The sequence below is a fragment of the Miniopterus schreibersii genome, assembly GCF_964146895.1.
Source record: "Miniopterus schreibersii genome assembly, chromosome: 1".
NCBI classification, from domain to species: domain Eukaryota; kingdom Metazoa; phylum Chordata; class Mammalia; order Chiroptera; family Miniopteridae; genus Miniopterus; species Miniopterus schreibersii.
In genome coordinates, this window is record NC_138101.1 from 201,288,855 (window position 1) to 201,308,009 (window position 19,155).

At 63.8% G+C, this 19,155-nt stretch overlaps 1 protein-coding gene across 1 annotated transcript in view; it reads right to left on the bottom strand.

Annotated features, from left to right (window-relative positions):
* Positions 1-230: 230 nt before the first annotated feature.
* The window catches only part of AHNAK2 (AHNAK nucleoprotein 2), a 37,845-nt gene continuing 18,920 nt past the window's right edge, over positions 231-19,155 (bottom strand). The window contains exons 11-12 of the mRNA XM_081127678.1: positions 10,114-19,113; positions 231-9,636 (exon numbers count right to left, since the gene is read on the bottom strand). Coding sequence (XP_080983804.1) covers positions 472-9,636; positions 10,114-19,113 — 18,165 coding nt within the window. The 3' untranslated portion in view covers positions 231-471. The remainder of the gene's footprint in view (positions 9,637-10,113; positions 19,114-19,155) is intronic.

The following is a 19,155-nucleotide window of genomic DNA, read 5'->3' on the forward strand; positions in this document are numbered from 1 at the left end:
TCCTGCGAGCATCTGAGCAGGCCACTGAAGTGCCCAAAGCTTGGCGTGGGCGACAGTCAACAAAGGAGCGAGCTGGTTAAAAGCGCGCAGGAAGCGGGGTCCCCAGGAATACGCGGGACTTGTCCTGAAACAGGGGAGCTCCATCAGCTAGAAAGCAGCAGCAAGGCAGGGCCACGCCCACGCCCACGCCCACGCCCAGGCCCACGCCCACGCCCACTGTTGCCCCCCCCCCAGGGTAGGTCCCTAGAAACCCACTGGATAAGCCCTCCTCCAGCAACGCCTTCAAGGACACGCTACCCAGCGTGGTCCTGAGTCCTTTGCTTGCAGAGTTGGGCCCCATTTTCGGAGGGCTCCGCGAGGGCGGCGGGCTTTCTGCTTGGTTTCCTTTCTGTGAGTCGAGGTGGGCAGTGCCCTCTGTTTTCCGACTTGGTTTGCACCTCTGTCCGCCCCTGAAAAGTCGCGCCTGTGACCTCACTTGGTCTCTGGCCTGGGCGCAGGCTCGGCGCCGGCGTTCCCGCCCTGCTCCCGCCCGGCTAAGTCCGTTCCTGCTGCGGGCACGGCCGTGGGGCTGGGGCCTGGCCCAGCGCCTGCGGCCTCGGCGGGCTCCCAGTCCTCCTTGTCCTCCGCGGAGAAACTTTCTCGGGCATCAAAAAAGGTGACTGCTTCTTCCTGGGGCCTGGGCTCCACCAGGCCCGCCTCATCCCCAGCGCTCTCGCTCTGCTTGCTGGGGGCCGAGGAGAAGCCTAGTCTGGGAAATCGGAACCAGCCTGCCTTCTCCTGCTTCCTGGGCAGCTCTGCCTCGGGGCGGGCCTCGGGCTGCGCGCGGCCCGGAGCAGGCGTCTGCTCACCTTCGGCGGGATCCGCGCCCGCGTCCGCCGCAGAGGAAGAGAAGCCGATGCTGGGAAGCCAAAACCTGAACCGGCCCGAGGGCCGCTTACTCTCTGGTTTCTCCTTGGCAGCCCCGCCTTCGTCTCCGGCGTCCTCGGGGGGGAACTCGAGGATTTCCGCAGGCTCCTCGTCCGAGAAGCTGTCTGCAGCCTGGGGACCAGAGCTCACTTCGAAGGTAAAGGTCTGCGTTCCGGGCACCTGGACGCTGGAAGAGATCACCTCAAACGGTTCTCCGGGGTCGGGCTGGGCTGCTCCAGGAGAGGGCTCAGCTCCCAGGGCCGCTTCTTCGGGAGCCGCCTGGAAGCCCTTCGGAGGCAGCTGGGAGTCCTGAGTGACCACGTGCACCTGAGCCCGCAAGGGGCTCTCCGGGACCTTCCCCTTGAGCAAGGAAAACCCGTAAGAAGGCACCTGGATCTCGGAGGCCGGGATCTCGGATTTCCGCACGATCTGAGTAGAAAAAGCCTCGGATCCTGACAGGTCGGCAAACTCTGTCGTGACCCTGCTGTGTACAGTGACCTCTTGGCTCTCAACCCGAGCACCTTGAATGTGTACTCTGACCTTAGAAATGGGGTGAGCGTCCGCAGGGAGGTCAAGGACCACAGGCTGCTGCCCGGGGACCCCGGCGCCTGCCTTCAGGACGCTCGCACCCCAGACTCCAGGGCGTTCCTTGAACAGGGCCAGGTCAAGGCTGCTGTCTGGGATCCACACCTCTCTCACGGCTGGGACAAAGACGTCGGCCTCGCAGCTGGAGGCCGGGAAGGTGAACCGAGGCACCTTCAGCGCGGGGAACTTGACAGTGATCACAGAATCCTCCCAGAGCTGCCCCATGTCAACCACGGAAATCCGGGCCGGCACGTCCGTCCTCAAGGCCTTCAGTTTGAGGGGGCCTTCGGGTGGGGGAGACGGGGGCTCTGGGCTCCCTGCCCCCCGGGCGGGAGCCTTGTCCGGTTCCCCTGGAGGAGCTTGGGTTTCTGAAATTCTCCCTCCCGGCGTCTGAAGGGGGACAGAGCCTTCGCCTGGGCCGAGCCCGGCCTCTTCAGAAGTGGGAGGACCATCAGGGGACATCCGGGCGGGAGGCCAGTGCAGCTCCAGGCCTTTGCTGTCAAGACTTTGGCTGAGAACTTTGGCCGCATCTGCCTCTGCCTCTGGGGGCGACAAGGACACAGCTGCCTCCGCCTCTGACAAAGGGGCACAGACCCCTGGACTCTTGACTGCAGCTGGGGCCTCTCCTTCCTGCGGGGCCCCCGGCCCCCCGGCCCCACCCCGCTCCTTGGAGGAGCGCCAGAAGCTGGGCAGGCGGAGCGAGGGCATCCGAAACCAGCTGTCCTGCGAGCTGGTCCGAGCGGCGTCCACCGCCACATCCGCCTCCGGGCTTCCCGCCGTTGGGGCTGCAGGGCCCGGTGTTCCACAGGACGCCTGGAGCGGGCCCTCGGGGGAGGGGGCCCCCGGAGCCTGGCTTGCTGAGCCATCCCCAAGCCCGTCCTCTCTCCTGCCGTCTGCAATAGACAGGCCGTGTTTGGGGAGAGGAAGGTGACCTGTGGACTGGCTCACCTCTCCCTGGACCTGGCCAGGTCGGACGTCAGGTTTGGCAAAGCCCACACTGGGAAGGTGGGCCTGTGGCAGGTGGAGGTCCCCGCCCGCTCCTTCTGGGGGCCCAGATGTTGTGCTGGTGCCCCCAGCAGCATCCTCCCTGCTGGCCCCCACTGTGGCCCGAGAGGCCGCCCCTGCTGTGGAGCTAGAGAGGGCAGACTCCGGGTCTCTGGGGGGTAGGCCTGCCCCACCCTGGGAAGCCTGCATTTTGGGGAGTGTCGGTTTCGGCGTTTTCACCCTTCCCTTCTCTCCGTCCTGCTCAGCAGTCACGTCCACGGGGGCCTCCATCTGTGGAGCATGCACTCCAGGCCCACCTGCATCTACAGCTAGGCCATGTCCAGGGTCCCCTCTGGATTCTGTCCCCTTTCTTGGGGACCGCCTGAAGGATGGGAGCCTGAGCCGCCGCATTTTTGAGGGACCTCCTTTCCTGTCATGGTCACTGTCTTCAGCTGGGCCCCCATCTGGAGCCACTGCTGGTGTCCCGGCACTGCCTGTGGGACCTTCGGTCCCCTTGGATGTGGAGACACCTGCAGGGGGCAGTGAAGCACCTGCCCATGTGAACGCTGCGGCGTCCTCAGACTCCAGTGCCCATGCAGGGCTGGGAGAGGACAGGGAGCCCCCTGTGACATGGGACTCCCCCGTGGCCCCTGCTACCTCTGAGACCGAAACCCGGAATTTTGGTCGATGAAATTTAGGAAAAATCACCCGGCTATAAGATGTGTGAATCGGGGGGTCCACTCGGTCAGGGTGGCTGTCGGGTTGGGATGAAGGAACACGCTCCCAGGATGGGAGGTCCCCAGCACCTTGGGCACCGAAGAGGTGAACATCAGCCTCGGACTCAGAGAGGGTTTCCTGAGGCAGCTCCGGAGAAACAGTGGCTCTGGGGAGAGTCACCTGGTATTTTGTAAGCGTGACACCCTCACAAAAGGCAACGGCAGAGGTTTCAGCATGGTGACGACTGATACGAGGCCTGGATGACGAAACACTTGGCCAACCCGGCGGGGGCATCTGCACAGACGGCTCCGCTGTGGCACCTGGCTCCCCGAGAGACATTCCGACGCTCGCCACTGACCCAGTGGCAGAGGAGCTCCCGGGGAGAGGGGCCCCAGGATCCTGGTCGACGGTGATCGAGGCTGTAGCAGATTTCCCTGGAGGAGAGAAGACTTTTGAAATTTTAAAATGCGGTCTCTTAATTTTGCCCTGGTCTACAGGTTTTGTGGGTGATGAGGCCCCATCCACTTCGACCGTAGAAAACTCATCGGCTGGATCAATGACGACACCGACCCTATCAGAAGGCAAGGAACCTTCCGCAACGGAACCAGCATGAACAGGACGGGACACTGAATGAGTCCTACTGGAAGATGATCGGAAAAATGGCATGCTAATCTTGCGCATCTTGACCTTGCTGTCCCTGGTGGCCACATCCATCTCCCCAAGGCTTTGGTCTCCCTGAACCTTGGCACCAGACGCCTGAATGTCCACCTCCACGCTAGGAAGGGACACCTCCACGTCAGGAGGGCTTACCTCCCCTTTGGTGCACTTAAGGTCCAGTTTTGGACCTTTGATGTCCACCTTGGGCATCTTCATGCTGGGCATCTGCACCTTGGGCAGGTGGCCCTTGAACCTGGCCCCGTCTGCTTTGCCCTTCAGCTCGCCCAGCGTCACCTCTCCCTCGGGGAGGGCCACTTCCAGCTCTCCCCCAGGAAGCGGGATTTCAGCAGGTGGCAGTTGGACGCTGCCCTCTGGGGCGCGAATCTCTCCTCCCAGCGAGGGCAAGCTCGCCTCCCCCGTGGCCTTGGGCACAGGCGCGACCACGGACGTTCCCCAGTCCTTGCCTGGAGCCGACATACCAAAGGAAGGCATCTTGAACTTGGGCATCTTGAACTTGCTGTCCTTGGCCGACACCTCCATGTCCCCCAGGCCCATGTCACCCTCCAGCTTGGCGCTTGGAGCCTGGATGTCCACCTCCACGCCGGGCAGCGACACCTCCACCTCGGGGGCGGTCACCTCCCCTTTGGCGCCCTTCAGGTCCAGTTTGGGCCCCTTGATGTCCACCTGGGGGCCCTTGAAGTCTACTTTGGGCATCTTCATGCTGGGCATCTGCACCTTGGGCAGGTGGCCTTTGAGTCCGGCTCCGGCGGCGGGTCCCTGGAGCTCTCCCTCGGGCAGGCGGCCCTCAGGGAGCTTCACGCCCAGCTCGCCTGTCTTGACATCCACTTGAGCAGATGGCAGCTCAATGCTGAGGTCACTGGTCTTGATGTCGGTCTGGACGGAGGGCAGGGACACGTCCGCTGTGGCGTCCACGGACTTGCTTGGTGTAGAAACGCCAAAGGAAGGCATCTTGAACTTGGGCATCTTGAACTTGCTGTCCTTGGCCGCCACCTCCACGTCCCCCAGGCCCATGTCGCCCTCCAGCTTGGCGCTTGGACCCTGGATGTCCACCTCCACTCCTGGCAGTGACACCTCCACCTCGGGGGCGGTCACCTCCCCTTTGGCGCCCTTCAGGTCCAGTTTGGGCCCCTTGATGTCCACCTGGGGGCCCTTGAAGTCTACTTTGGGCATCTTCATGCTGGGCATCTGCACCTTGGGCAGGTGGCCCTTGAACCTGGCCCCGTCTGCTTTGCCCTTCAGCTCGCCCAGCGTCACCTCTCCCTCGGGGAGGGCCACTTCCAGCTCTCCCCCAGGAAGCTGGATTTCAGCAGATGGCAGTTGGACGCTGCCCTCTGGGGCTCGAATCTCTCCGCCCAGCGAGGGCAGGCTCGCCTCCCCCGTGGCCTTGGGCACAGGCGCGTCCACGGACGTTCCCCAGTCCTTGCCTGGCGCCGACATGCCAAACGAAGGCATCTTGAACTTGGGCATCTTGAACTTGCTGTCGCTGGAGGCCACCTCCATGTCCCCCAGGCCCATGTCGCCCTCCAGCTTGGCGCTTGGAGCCTGGATGTCCACCTCCACGCCGGGCAGCGACACCTCCACCTCGGGGGCGGTCACCTCCCCTTTGGCGCCCTTCAGGTCCAGTTTGGGCCCCTTGATGTCCACCTGGGGGCCCTTGAAGTCTACTTTGGGCATCTTCATGCTGGGCATCTGCACCTTGGGCAGGTGGCCTTTGAGTCCGGCTCCGGCGGCGGGTCCCTGGAGCTCTCCCTCGGGCAGGCGGCCCTCAGGGAGCTTCACGCCCAGCTCGCCTGTCTTGACATCCACTTGAGCAGATGGCAGCTCAATGCTGAGGTCACTGGTCTTGATGTCGGTCTGGACGGAGGGCAGGGACACGACCGCTGTGGCGTCCACGGACTTGCTTGGTGTAGAAACACCAAGGGAAGGCATCTTGAACTTGGGCATCTTGAACTTGCTGTCCTTGGCCGCCACCTCCACGTCCCCCAGGCCCATGTCGCCCTCCAGCTTGGCGCTTGGAGCCTGGATGTCCACCTCCACGCCGGGCAGCGACACCTCCACCTCGGGGGCGGTCACCTCCCCTTTGGCGCCCTTCAGGTCCAGTTTGGGCCCCTTGATGTCCACCTGGGGGCCCTTGAAGTCTACTTTGGGCATCTTCATGCTGGGCATCTGCACCTTGGGCAGGTGGCCTTTGAGTCCGGCTCCGGCGGCGGGTCCCTGGAGCTCTCCCTCGGGCAGGCGGCCCTCAGGGAGCTTCACGCCCAGCTCGCCTGTCTTGACATCCACTTGAGCAGATGGCAGCTCAATGCTGAGGTCACTGGTCTTGATGTCGGTCTGGACGGAGGGCAGGGACACGTCCGCTGTGGCGTCCACGGACTTGCTTGGTGTAGAAACGCCAAGGGAAGGCATCTTGAACTTGGGCATCTTGAACTTGCTGTCCTTGGCCGCCACCTCCACGTCCCCCAGGGCCATGTCGCCCTCCAGCTTGGCGCTTGGAGCCTGGATGTCCACCTCCACTCCTGGCAGCGACACCTCCACCTCGGGGGCGGTCACCTCCCCTTTGGCGCCCTTCAGGTCCAGTTTGGGCCCCTTGATGTCCACCTGGGGGCCCTTGAAGTCTACTTTGGGCATCTTCATGCTGGGCATCTGCACCTTGGGCAGGTGGCCTTTGAGTCCGGCTCCGGCGGCGGGTCCCTGGAGCTCTCCCTCGGGCAGGCGGCCCTCAGGGAGCTTCACGCCCAGCTCGCCTGTCTTGACATCCACTTGAGCAGATGGCAGCTCAATGCTGAGGTCACTGGTCTTGATGTCGGTCTGGACGGAGGGCAGGGACACGTCCGCTGTGGCGTCCACGGACTTGCTTGGTGTAGAAACGCCAAAGGAAGGCATCTTGAACTTGGGCATCTTGAACTTGCTGTCCTTGGCCGCCACCTCCACGTCCCCCAGGGCCATGTCGCCCTCCAGCTTGGCGCTTGGAGCCTGGATGTCCACCTCCACTCCTGGCAGCGACACCTCCACCTCGGGGGCGGTCACCTCCCCTTTGGCGCCCTTCAGGTCCAGTTTGGGCCCCTTGATGTCCACCTGGGGGCCCTTGAAGTCTACTTTGGGCATCTTCATGCTGGGCATCTGCACCTTGGGCAGGTGGCCCTTGAACCTAGCCCCGTCTGCTTTGCCCTTCAGCTCGCCCAGCGTCACCTCTCCCTCGGGGAGGGCCACTTCCAGCTCTCCCCCAGGAAGCTGGATTTCAGCAGATGGCAGTTGGACGCTGCCCTCTGGGGCTCGAATCTCTCCGCCCAGCGAGGGCAGGCTCGCCTCCCCCGTGGCCTTGGGCACAGGCGCGTCCACGGACGTTCCCCAGTCCTTGCCTGGCGCCGACATACCAAACGAAGGCATCTTGAACTTGGGCATCTTGAACTTGCTGTCGCTGGAGGCCACCTCCATGTCCCCCAGGCCCATGTCGCCCTCCAGCTTGGCGCTTAGAGCCTGGATGTCCACCTCCACGCCGGGCAGTGACACCTCCACCTCGGGGGCGGTCACCTCCCCTTTGGCGCCCTTCAGGTCCAGTTTGGGCCCCTTGATGTCCACCTGGGGGCCCTTGAAGTCTACTTTGGGCATCTTCATGCTGGGCATCTGCACCTTGGGCAGGTGGCCTTTGAGTCCGGCTCCGGCGGCGGGTCCCTGGAGCTCTCCCTCGGGCAGGCGGCCCTCAGGGAGCTTCACGCCCAGCTCGCCTGTCTTGACATCCACTTGAGCAGATGGCAGCTCAATGCTGAGGTCACTGGTCTTGATGTCGGTCTGGACGGAGGGCAGGGACACGTCCGCTGTGGCGTCCACGGACTTGCTTGGTGTAGAAACGCCAAAGGAAGGCATCTTGAACTTGGGCATCTTGAACTTGCTGTCCTTGGCCGCCACCTCCACGTCCCCCAGGGCCATGTCGCCCTCCAGCTTGGCGCTTGGAGCCTGGATGTCCACCTCCACGCCGGGCAGCGACACCTCCACCTCGGGGGCGGTCACCTCCCCTTTGGCGCCCTTCAGGTCCAGTTTGGGCCCCTTGATGTCCACCTGGGGGCCCTTGAAGTCTACTTTGGGCATCTTCATGCTGGGCATCTGCACCTTGGGCAGGTGGCCTTTGAGTCCGGCTCCGGCGGCGGGTCCCTGGAGCTCTCCCTCGGGCAGGCGGCCCTCAGGGAGCTTCACGCCCAGCTCGCCTGTCTTGACATCCACTTGAGCAGATGGCAGCTCAATGCTGAGGTCACTGGTCTTGATGTCGGTCTGGACGGAGGGCAGGGACACGTCCGCTGTGGCGTCCACGGACTTGCTTGGTGTAGAAACGCCAAAGGAAGGCATCTTGAACTTGGGCATCTTGAACTTGCTGTCCTTGGCCGCCACCTCCACGTCCCCCAGGCCCATGTCGCCCTCCAGCTTGGCGCTTGGACCCTGGATGTCCACCTCCACTCCTGGCAGTGACACCTCCACCTCGGGGGCGGTCACCTCCCCTTTGGCGCCCTTCAGGTCCAGTTTGGGCCCCTTGATGTCCACCTGGGGGCCCTTGAAGTCTACTTTGGGCATCTTCATGCTGGGCATCTGCACCTTGGGCAGGTGGCCCTTGAACCTGGCCCCGTCTGCTTTGCCCTTCAGCTCGCCCAGCGTCACCTCTCCCTCGGGGAGGGCCACTTCCAGCTCTCCCCCAGGAAGCTGGATTTCAGCAGATGGCAGTTGGACGCTGCCCTCTGGGGCTCGAATCTCTCCGCCCAGCGAGGGCAGGCTCGCCTCCCCCGTGGCCTTGGGCACAGGCGCGTCCACGGACGTTCCCCAGTCCTTGCCTGGCGCCGACATACCAAACGAAGGCATCTTGAACTTGGGCATCTTGAACTTGCTGTCGCTGGAGGCCACCTCCATGTCCCCCAGGCCCATGTCGCCCTCCAGCTTGGCGCTTAGAGCCTGGATGTCCACCTCCACGCCGGGCAGTGACACCTCCACCTCGGGGGCGGTCACCTCCCCTTTGGCGCCCTTCAGGTCCAGTTTGGGCCCCTTGATGTCCACCTGGGGGCCCTTGAAGTCTACTTTGGGCATCTTCATGCTGGGCATCTGCACCTTGGGCAGGTGGCCTTTGAGTCCGGCTCCGGCGGCGGGTCCCTGGAGCTCTCCCTCGGGCAGGCGGCCCTCAGGGAGCTTCACGCCCAGCTCGCCTGTCTTGACATCCACTTGAGCAGATGGCAGCTCAATGCTGAGGTCACTGGTCTTGATGTCGGTCTGGACGGAGGGCAGGGACACGTCCGCTGTGGCGTCCACGGACTTGCTTGGTGTAGAAACGCCAAGGGAAGGCATCTTGAACTTGGGCATCTTGAACTTGCTGTCCTTGGCCGCCACCTCCACGTCCCCCAGGGCCATGTCGCCCTCCAGCTTGGCGCTTGGAGCCTGGATGTCCACCTCCACTCCTGGCAGCGACACCTCCACCTCGGGGGCGGTCACCTCCCCTTTGGCGCCCTTCAGGTCCAGTTTGGGCCCCTTGATGTCCACCTGGGGGCCCTTGAAGTCTACTTTGGGCATCTTCATGCTGGGCATCTGCACCTTGGGCAGGTGGCCTTTGAGTCCGGCTCCGGCGGCGGGTCCCTGGAGCTCTCCCTCGGGCAGGCGGCCCTCAGGGAGCTTCACGCCCAGCTCGCCTGTCTTGACATCCACTTGAGCAGATGGCAGCTCAATGCTGAGGTCACTGGTCTTGATGTCGGTCTGGACGGAGGGCAGGGACACGTCCGCTGTGGCGTCCACGGACTTGCTTGGTGTAGAAACGCCAAAGGAAGGCATCTTGAACTTGGGCATCTTGAACTTGCTGTCCTTGGCCGCCACCTCCACGTCCCCCAGGGCCATGTCGCCCTCCAGCTTGGCGCTTGGAGCCTGGATGTCCACCTCCACTCCTGGCAGCGACACCTCCACCTCGGGGGCGGTCACCTCCCCTTTGGCGCCCTTCAGGTCCAGTTTGGGCCCCTTGATGTCCACCTGGGGGCCCTTGAAGTCTACTTTGGGCATCTTCATGCTGGGCATCTGCACCTTGGGCAGGTGGCCCTTGAACCTAGCCCCGTCTGCTTTGCCCTTCAGCTCGCCCAGCGTCACCTCTCCCTCGGGGAGGGCCACTTCCAGCTCTCCCCCAGGAAGCTGGATTTCAGCAGATGGCAGTTGGACGCTGCCCTCTGGGGCTCGAATCTCTCCGCCCAGCGAGGGCAGGCTCGCCTCCCCCGTGGCCTTGGGCACAGGCGCGTCCACGGACGTTCCCCAGTCCTTGCCTGGCGCCGACATACCAAACGAAGGCATCTTGAACTTGGGCATCTTGAACTTGCTGTCGCTGGAGGCCACCTCCATGTCCCCCAGGCCCATGTCGCCCTCCAGCTTGGCGCTTAGAGCCTGGATGTCCACCTCCACGCCGGGCAGTGACACCTCCACCTCGGGGGCGGTCACCTCCCCTTTGGCGCCCTTCAGGTCCAGTTTGGGCCCCTTGATGTCCACCTGGGGGCCCTTGAAGTCTACTTTGGGCATCTTCATGCTGGGCATCTGCACCTTGGGCAGGTGGCCTTTGAGTCCGGCTCCGGCGGCGGGTCCCTGGAGCTCTCCCTCGGGCAGGCGGCCCTCAGGGAGCTTCACGCCCAGCTCGCCTGTCTTGACATCCACTTGAGCAGATGGCAGCTCAATGCTGAGGTCACTGGTCTTGATGTCGGTCTGGACGGAGGGCAGGGACACGTCCGCTGTGGCGTCCACGGACTTGCTTGGTGTAGAAACGCCAAAGGAAGGCATCTTGAACTTGGGCATCTTGAACTTGCTGTCCTTGGCCGCCATCTCCACGTCCCCCAGGGCCATGTCGCCCTCCAGCTTGGCGCTTGGAGCCTGGATGTCCACCTCCACGCCGGGCAGCGACACCTCCACCTCGGGGGCGGTCACCTCCCCTTTGGCGCCCTTCAGGTCCAGTTTGGGCCCCTTGATGTCCACCTGGGGGCCCTTGAAGTCTACTTTGGGCATCTTCATGCTGGGCATCTGCACCTTGGGCAGGTGGCCTTTGAGTCCGGCTCCGGCGGCGGGTCCCTGGAGCTCTCCCTCGGGCAGGCGGCCCTCAGGGAGCTTCACGCCCAGCTCGCCTGTCTTGACATCCACTTGAGCAGATGGCAGCTCAATGCTGAGGTCACTGGTCTTGATGTCGGTCTGGACGGAGGGCAGGGACACGTCCGCTGTGGCGTCCACGGACTTGCTTGGTGTAGAAACGCCAAAGGAAGGCATCTTGAACTTGGGCATCTTGAACTTGCTGTCCTTGGCCGCCACCTCCACGTCCCCCAGGGCCATGTCGCCCTCCAGCTTGGCGCTTGGAGCCTGGATGTCCACCTCCACTCCTGGCAGCGACACCTCCACCTCGGGGGCGGTCACCTCCCCTTTGGCGCCCTTCAGGTCCAGTTTGGGCCCCTTGATGTCCACCTGGGGGCCCTTGAAGTCTACTTTGGGCATCTTCATGCTGGGCATCTGCACCTTGGGCAGGTGGCCCTTGAACCTGGCCCCGTCTGCTTTGCCCTTCAGCTCGCCCAGCGTCACCTCTCCCTCGGGGAGGGCCACTTCCAGCTCTCCCCCAGGAAGCTGGATTTCAGCAGATGGCAGTTGGACGCTGCCCTCTGGGGCTCGAATCTCTCCGCCCAGCGAGGGCAGGCTCGCCTCCCCCGTGGCCTTGGGCACAGGCGCGTCCACGGACGTTCCCCAGTCCTTGCCTGGCGCCGACATGCCAAACGAAGGCATCTTGAACTTGGGCATCTTGAACTTGCTGTCGCTGGAGGCCACCTCCAGGTCCCCCAGGCCCATGTCGCCCTCCAGCTTGGCGCTTGGAGCCTGGATGTCCACCTCCACGCCGGGCAGCGACACCTCCACCTCGGGGGCGGTCACCTCCCCTTTGGCGCCCTTCAGGTCCAGTTTGGGCCCCTTGATGTCCACCTGGGGGCCCTTGAAGTCTACTTTGGGCATCTTCATGCTGGGCATCTGCACCTTGGGCAGGTGGCCTTTGAGTCCGGCTCCGGCGGCGGGTCCCTGGAGCTCTCCCTCGGGCAGGCGGCCCTCAGGGAGCTTCACGCCCAGCTCGCCTGTCTTGACATCCACTTGAGCAGATGGCAGCTCAATGCTGAGGTCACTGGTCTTGATGTCGGTCTGGACGGAGGGCAGGGACACGTCCGCTGTGGCGTCCACGGACTTGCTTGGTGTAGAAACGCCAAAGGAAGGCATCTTGAACTTGGGCATCTTGAACTTGCTGTCCTTGGCCGCCACCTCCACGTCCCCCAGGGCCATGTCGCCCTCCAGCTTGGCGCTTGGAGCCTGGATGTCCACCTCCACGCCGGGCAGCGACACCTCCACCTCGGGGGCGGTCACCTCCCCTTTGGCGCCCTTCAGGTCCAGTTTGGGCCCCTTGATGTCCACCTGGGGGCCCTTGAAGTCTACTTTGGGCATCTTCATGCTGGGCATCTGCACCTTGGGCAGGTGGCCTTTGAGTCCGGCTCCGGCGGCGGGTCCCTGGAGCTCTCCCTCGGGCAGGCGGCCCTCAGGGAGCTTCACGCCCAGCTCGCCTGTCTTGACATCCACTTGAGCAGATGGCAGCTCAATGCTGAGGTCACTGGTCTTGATGTCGGTCTGGACGGAGGGCAGGGACACGTCCGCTGTGGCGTCCACGGACTTGCTTGGTGTAGAAACGCCAAAGGAAGGCATCTTGAACTTGGGCATCTTGAACTTGCTGTCCTTGGCCGCCACCTCCACGTCCCCCAGGGCCATGTCGCCCTCCAGCTTGGCGCTTGGAGCCTGGATGTCCACCTCCACTCCTGGCAGCGACACCTCCACCTCGGGGGCGGTCACCTCCCCTTTGGCGCCCTTCAGGTCCAGTTTGGGCCCCTTGATGTCCACCTGGGGGCCCTTGAAGTCTACTTTGGGCATCTTCATGCTGGGCATCTGCACCTTGGGCAGGTGGCCTTTGAGTCCGGCTCCGGCGGCGGGTCCCTGGAGCTCTCCCTCGGGCAGGCGGCCCTCAGGGAGCTTCACGCCCAGCTCGCCTGTCTTGACATCCACTTGAGCAGATGGCAGCTCAATGCTGAGGTCACTGGTCTTGATGTCGGTCTGGACGGAGGGCAGGGACACGTCCGCTGTGGCGTCCACGGACTTGCTTGGTGTAGAAACGCCAAAGGAAGGCATCTTGAACTTGGGCATCTTGAACTTGCTGTCCTTGGCCGCCACCTCCACGTCCCCCAGGGCCATGTCGCCCTCCAGCTTGGCGCTTGGAGCCTGGATGTCCACCTCCACTCCTGGCAGCGACACCTCCACCTCGGGGGCGGTCACCTCCCCTTTGGCGCCCTTCAGGTCCAGTTTGGGCCCCTTGATGTCCACCTGGGGGCCCTTGAAGTCTACTTTGGGCATCTTCATGCTGGGCATCTGCACCTTGGGCAGGTGGCCTTTGAGTCCGGCTCCGGCGGCGGGTCCCTGGAGCTCTCCCTCGGGCAGGCGGCCCTCAGGGAGCTTCACGCCCAGCTCGCCTGTCTTGACATCCACTTGAGCAGATGGCAGCTCAATGCTGAGGTCACTGGTCTTGATGTCGGTCTGGACGGAGGGCAGGGACACGTCCGCTGTGGCGTCCACGGACTTGCTTGGTGTAGAAACGCCAAAGGAAGGCATCTTGAACTTGGGCATCTTGAACTTGCTGTCCTTGGCCGCCACCTCCACGTCCCCCAGGGCCATGTCGCCCTCCAGCTTGGCGCTTGGAGCCTGGATGTCCACCTCCACTCCTGGCAGCGACACCTCCACCTCGGGGGCGGTCACCTCCCCTTTGGCGCCCTTCAGGTCCAGTTTGGGCCCCTTGATGTCCACCTGGGGGCCCTTGAAGTCTACTTTGGGCATCTTCATGCTGGGCATCTGCACCTTGGGCAGGTGGCCTTTGAGTCCGGCTCCGGCGGCGGGTCCCTGGAGCTCTCCCTCGGGCAGGCGGCCCTCAGGGAGCTTCACGCCCAGCTCGCCTGTCTTGACATCCACTTGAGCAGATGGCAGCTCAATGCTGAGGTCACTGGTCTTGATGTCGGTCTGGACGGAGGGCAGGGACACGTCCGCTGTGGCGTCCACGGACTTGCTTGGTGTAGAAACGCCAAAGGAAGGCATCTTGAACTTGGGCATCTTGAACTTGCTGTCCTTGGCCGCCACCTCCACGTCCCCCAGGGCCATGTCGCCCTCCAGCTTGGCGCTTGGAGCCTGGATGTCCACCTCCACTCCTGGCAGCGACACCTCCACCTCGGGGGCGGTCACCTCCCCTTTGGCGCCCTTCAGGTCCAGTTTGGGCCCCTTGATGTCCACCTGGGGGCCCTTGAAGTCTACTTTGGGCATCTTCATGCTGGGCATCTGCACCTTGGGCAGGTGGCCCTTGAACCTGGCCCCGTCTGCTTTGCCCTTCAGCTCGCCCAGCGTCACCTCTCCCTCGGGGAGGGCCACTTCCAGCTCTCCCCCAGGAAGCTGGATTTCAGCAGATGGCAGTTGGACGCTGCCCTCTGGGGCTCGAATCTCTCCGCCCAGCGAGGGCAGGCTCGCCTCCCCCGTGGCCTTGGGCACAGGCGCGTCCACGGACGTTCCCCAGTCCTTGCCTGGCGCCGACATGCCAAACGAAGGCATCTTGAACTTGGGCATCTTGAACTTGCTGTCGCTGGAGGCCACCTCCAGGTCCCCCAGGCCCATGTCGCCCTCCAGCTTGGCGCTTGGAGCCTGGATGTCCACCTCCACGCCGGGCAGTGACACCTCCACCTCGGGGGTGGTCACCTCCCCTTTGGCGCCCTTCAGGTCCAGTTTGGGCCCCTTGATGTCCACCTGGGGGCCCTTGAAGTCTACTTTGGGCATCTTCATGCTGGGCATCTGCACCTTGGGCAGGTGGCCTTTGAGTCCGGCTCCGGCGGCGGGTCCCTGGAGCTCTCCCTCGGGCAGGCGGCCCTCAGGGAGCTTCACGCCCAGCTCGCCTGTCTTGACATCCACTTGAGCAGATGGCAGCTCAATGCTGAGGTCACTGGTCTTGATGTCGGTCTGGACGGAGGGCAGGGACACGTCCGCTGTGGCGTCCACGGACTTGCTTGGTGTAGAAACGCCAAAGGAAGGCATCTTGAACTTGGGCATCTTGAACTTGCTGTCCTTGGCCGCCACCTCCACGTCCCCCAGGGCCATGTCGCCCTCCAGCTTGGCGCTTGGAGCCTGGATGTCCACCTCCACGCCGGGCAGCGACACCTCCACCTCGGGGGCGGTCACCTCCCCTTTGGCGCCCTTCAGGTCCAGTTTGGGCCCCTTGATGTCCACCTGGGGGCCCTTGAAGTCTACTTTGGGCATCTTCATGCTGGGCATCTGCACCTTGGGCAGGTGGCCTTTGAGTCCGGCTCCGGCGGCGGGTCCCTGGAGCTCTCCCTCGGGCAGGCGGCCCTCAGGGAGCTTCACGCCCAGCTCGCCTGTCTTGACATCCACTTGAGCAGATGGCAGCTCAATGCTGAGGTCACTGGTCTTGATGTCGGTCTGGACGGAGGGCAGGGACACGTCCGCTGTGGCGTCCACGGACTTGCTTGGTGTAGAAACGCCAAAGGAAGGCATCTTGAACTTGGGCATCTTGAACTTGCTGTCCTTGGCCGCCACCTCCACGTCCCCCAGGGCCATGTCGCCCTCCAGCTTGGCGCTTGGAGCCTGGATGTCCACCTCCACTCCTGGCAGCGACACCTCCACCTCGGGGGCGGTCACCTCCCCTTTGGCGCCCTTCAGGTCCAGTTTGGGCCCCTTGATGTCCACCTGGGGGCCCTTGAAGTCTACTTTGGGCATCTTCATGCTGGGCATCTGCACCTTGGGCAGGTGGCCCTTGAACCTGGCCCCGTCTGCTTTGCCCTTCAGCTCGCCCAGCGTCACCTCTCCCTCGGGGAGGGCCACTTCCAGCTCTCCCCCAGGAAGCTGGATTTCAGCAGATGGCAGTTGGACGCTGCCCTCTGGGGCTCGAATCTCTCCGCCCAGCGAGGGCAGGCTCGCCTCCCCCGTGGCCTTGGGCACAGGCGCGTCCACGGACGTTCCCCAGTCCTTGCCTGGCGCCGACATGCCAAACGAAGGCATCTTGAACTTGGGCATCTTGAACTTGCTGTCGCTGGAGGCCACCTCCAGGTCCCCCAGACCCATGTCGCCCTCCAGCTTGGCGCTTGGAGCCTGGATGTCCACCTCCACGCCGGGCAGCGACACCTCCACCTCGGGGGCGGTCACCTCCCCTTTGGCGCCCTTCAGGTCCAGTTTGGGCCCCTTGATGTCCACCTGGGGGCCCTTGAAGTCTACTTTGGGCATCTTCATGCTGGGCATCTGCACCTTGGGCAGGTGGCCTTTGAGTCCGGCTCCGGCGGCGGGTCCCTGGAGCTCTCCCTCGGGCAGGCGGCCCTCAGGGAGCTTCACGCCCAGCTCGCCTGTCTTGACATCCACTTGAGCAGATGGCAGCTCAATGCTGAGGTCACTGGTCTTGATGTCGGTCTGGACGGAGGGCAGGGACACGTCCGCTGTGGCGTCCACGGACTTGCTTGGTGTAGAAACGCCAAAGGAAGGCATCTTGAACTTGGGCATCTTGAACTTGCTGTCCTTGGCCGCCACCTCCACGTCCCCCAGGGCCATGTCGCCCTCCAGCTTGGCGCTTGGAGCCTGGATGTCCACCTCCACTCCTGGCAGCGACACCTCCACCTCGGGGGCGGTCACCTCCCCTTTGGCGCCCTTCAGGTCCAGTTTGGGCCCCTTGATGTCCACCTGGGGGCCCTTGAAGTCTACTTTGGGCATCTTCATGCTGGGCATCTGCACCTTGGGCAGGTGGCCCTTGAACCTGGCCCCGTCTGCTTTGCCCTTCAGCTCGCCCAGCGTCACCTCTCCCTCGGGGAGGGCCACTTCCAGCTCTCCCCCAGGAAGCTGGATTTCAGCAGATGGCAGTTGGACGCTGCCCTCTGGGGCTCGAATCTCTCCGCCCAGCGAGGGCAGGCTCGCCTCCCCCGTGGCCTTGGGCACAGGCGCGTCCACGGACGTTCCCCAGTCCTTGCCTGGCGCTGACATACCAAACGAAGGCATCTTGAACTTGGGCATCTTGAACTTGCTGTCCTTGGCCGCCACCTCCATGTCCCCCAGGCCCATGTCGCCCTCCAGATTGGCGCTTGGAGCCTGGATGTCCACCTCCACGCCAGGCAGCGACACCTCCACCTCGGGGGCGGTCACCTCCCCTTTGGTGCCCTTCAGGTCCAGTTTGGGCCCCTTGATGTCCACCTGGGGGCCCTTGAAGTCTACTTTGGGCATCTTCATGCTGGGCATCTGCACCTTGGGCAGGTGGCCTTTGAGTCCGGCTCCGGCGGCGGGTCCCTGGAGCTCTCCCTCGGGCAGGCGGCCCTCAGGGAGCTTCACGCCCAGCTCGCCTGTCTTGACATCCACTTGAGCAGATGGCAGCTCAATGCTGAGGTCACTGGTCTTGATGTCGGTCTGGACGGAGGGCAGGGACACGTCCGCTGTGGCGTCCACGGACTTGCTTGGTGTAGAAACGCCAAAGGAAGGCATCTTGAACTTGGGCATCTTGAACTTGCTGTCCTTGGCCGCCACCTCCACGTCCCCCAGGGCCATGTCGCCCTCCAGCTTGGCGCTTGGAGCCTGGATGTCCACCTCCACGCCGGGCAGCGACACCTCCACCTCGGGGGCGGTCACCTCCCCTTTGGCGCCCTTCAGGTCCAGTTTGGGCCCCTTGATGTCCACCTGGGGGCCCTTGAAGTCTACTTTGGGCATCTTCATGCTGGGCATCTGCACCTTGGGCAGGTGGCCTTTGAGTCCGGCTCCGGCGGCGGGTCCCTGGAGCTCTCCCTCGGGCAGGCGGCCCTCAGGGAGCTTCACGCCCAGCTCGCCTGTCTTGACATCCACTTGAGCAGATGGCAGCTCAATGCTGAGGTCACTGGTCTTGATGTCGGTCTGGACGGAGGGCAGGGACACGTCCGCTGTGGCGTCCACGGACTTGCTTGGTGTAGAAACGCCAAAGGAAGGCATCTTGAACTTGGGCATCTTGAACTTGCTGTCCTTGGCCGCCACCTCCACGTCCCCCAGGGCCATGTCGCCCTCCAGCTTGGCGCTTGGAGCCTGGATGTCCACCTCCACTCCTGGCAGCGACACCTCCACCTCGGGGGCGGTCACCTCCCCTTTGGCGCCCTTCAGGTCCAGTTTGGGCCCCTTGATGTCCACCTGGGGGCCCTTGAAGTCTACTTTGGGCATCTTCATGCTGGGCATCTGCACCTTGGGCAGGTGGCCCTTGAACCTGGCCCCGTCTGCTTTGCCCTTCAGCTCGCCCAGCGTCACCTCTCCCTCGGGGAGGGCCACTTCCAGCTCTCCCCCAGGAAGCTGGATTTCAGCAGATGGCAGTTGGACGCTGCCCTCTGGGGCTCGAATCTCTCCGCCCAGCGAGGGCAACCTCGCCTCCCCCGTGGCCTTGGGCACAGGCGCGTCCACGGACGTTCCCCAGTCCTTGCCTGGCGCCGACATACCAAACGAAGGCATCTTGAACTTGGGCATCTTGAACTTGCTGTCGCTGGAGGCCACCTCCATGTCCCCAAGGCCCATGTCGCCCTCCAGCTTGGCGCTTGGAGCCTGGATATCCACCTCCACGCCGGGCAGCGACACCTCCACCTCGGGGGCGGTCACCTCCCCTTTGGCGCCCTTCAGGTCCAGTTTGGGCCCCTTGATGTCCACCTGGGGGCCCTTGAAGTCTACTTTGGGCATCTTCATGCTGGGCATCTGCACCTTGGGCAGGTGGCCCTTGAACCTAACCCCGTCTGCTTTGCCCTTCAGCTCGCCCAGCGTCACCTCTCCCTGGGGGATGGCCACTTCCAGCTCTCCCCCAGGAAGCTGGATTTCAGCAGATGGCAGTTGGACGCTGCCCTCTGGGGCTCGAATCTCTCCGCCCAGCGAGGGCAGGCTCGCCTCCCCCGTGGCCTTGGGCACAGGCGCGTCCACGGACGTTCCCCAGTCCTTGCCTGGCGCCGACATACCAAACGAAGGCATCTTGAACTTGGGCATCTTGAACTTGCTGTCGCTGGAGGCCACCTCCACGTCCCCCAGGCCCATGTCGCCCTCCAGCTTGGCGCTTGGAGCCTGGATGTCCACCTCCACGCCGGGCAGCGACACCTCCACCTCGGGGGCGGTCACCTCCCCTTTGGCGCCCTTCAGGTCCAGTTTGGGCCCCTTGATGTCCACCTGGGGGCCCTTGAAGTCTACTTTGGGCATCTTCATGCTGGG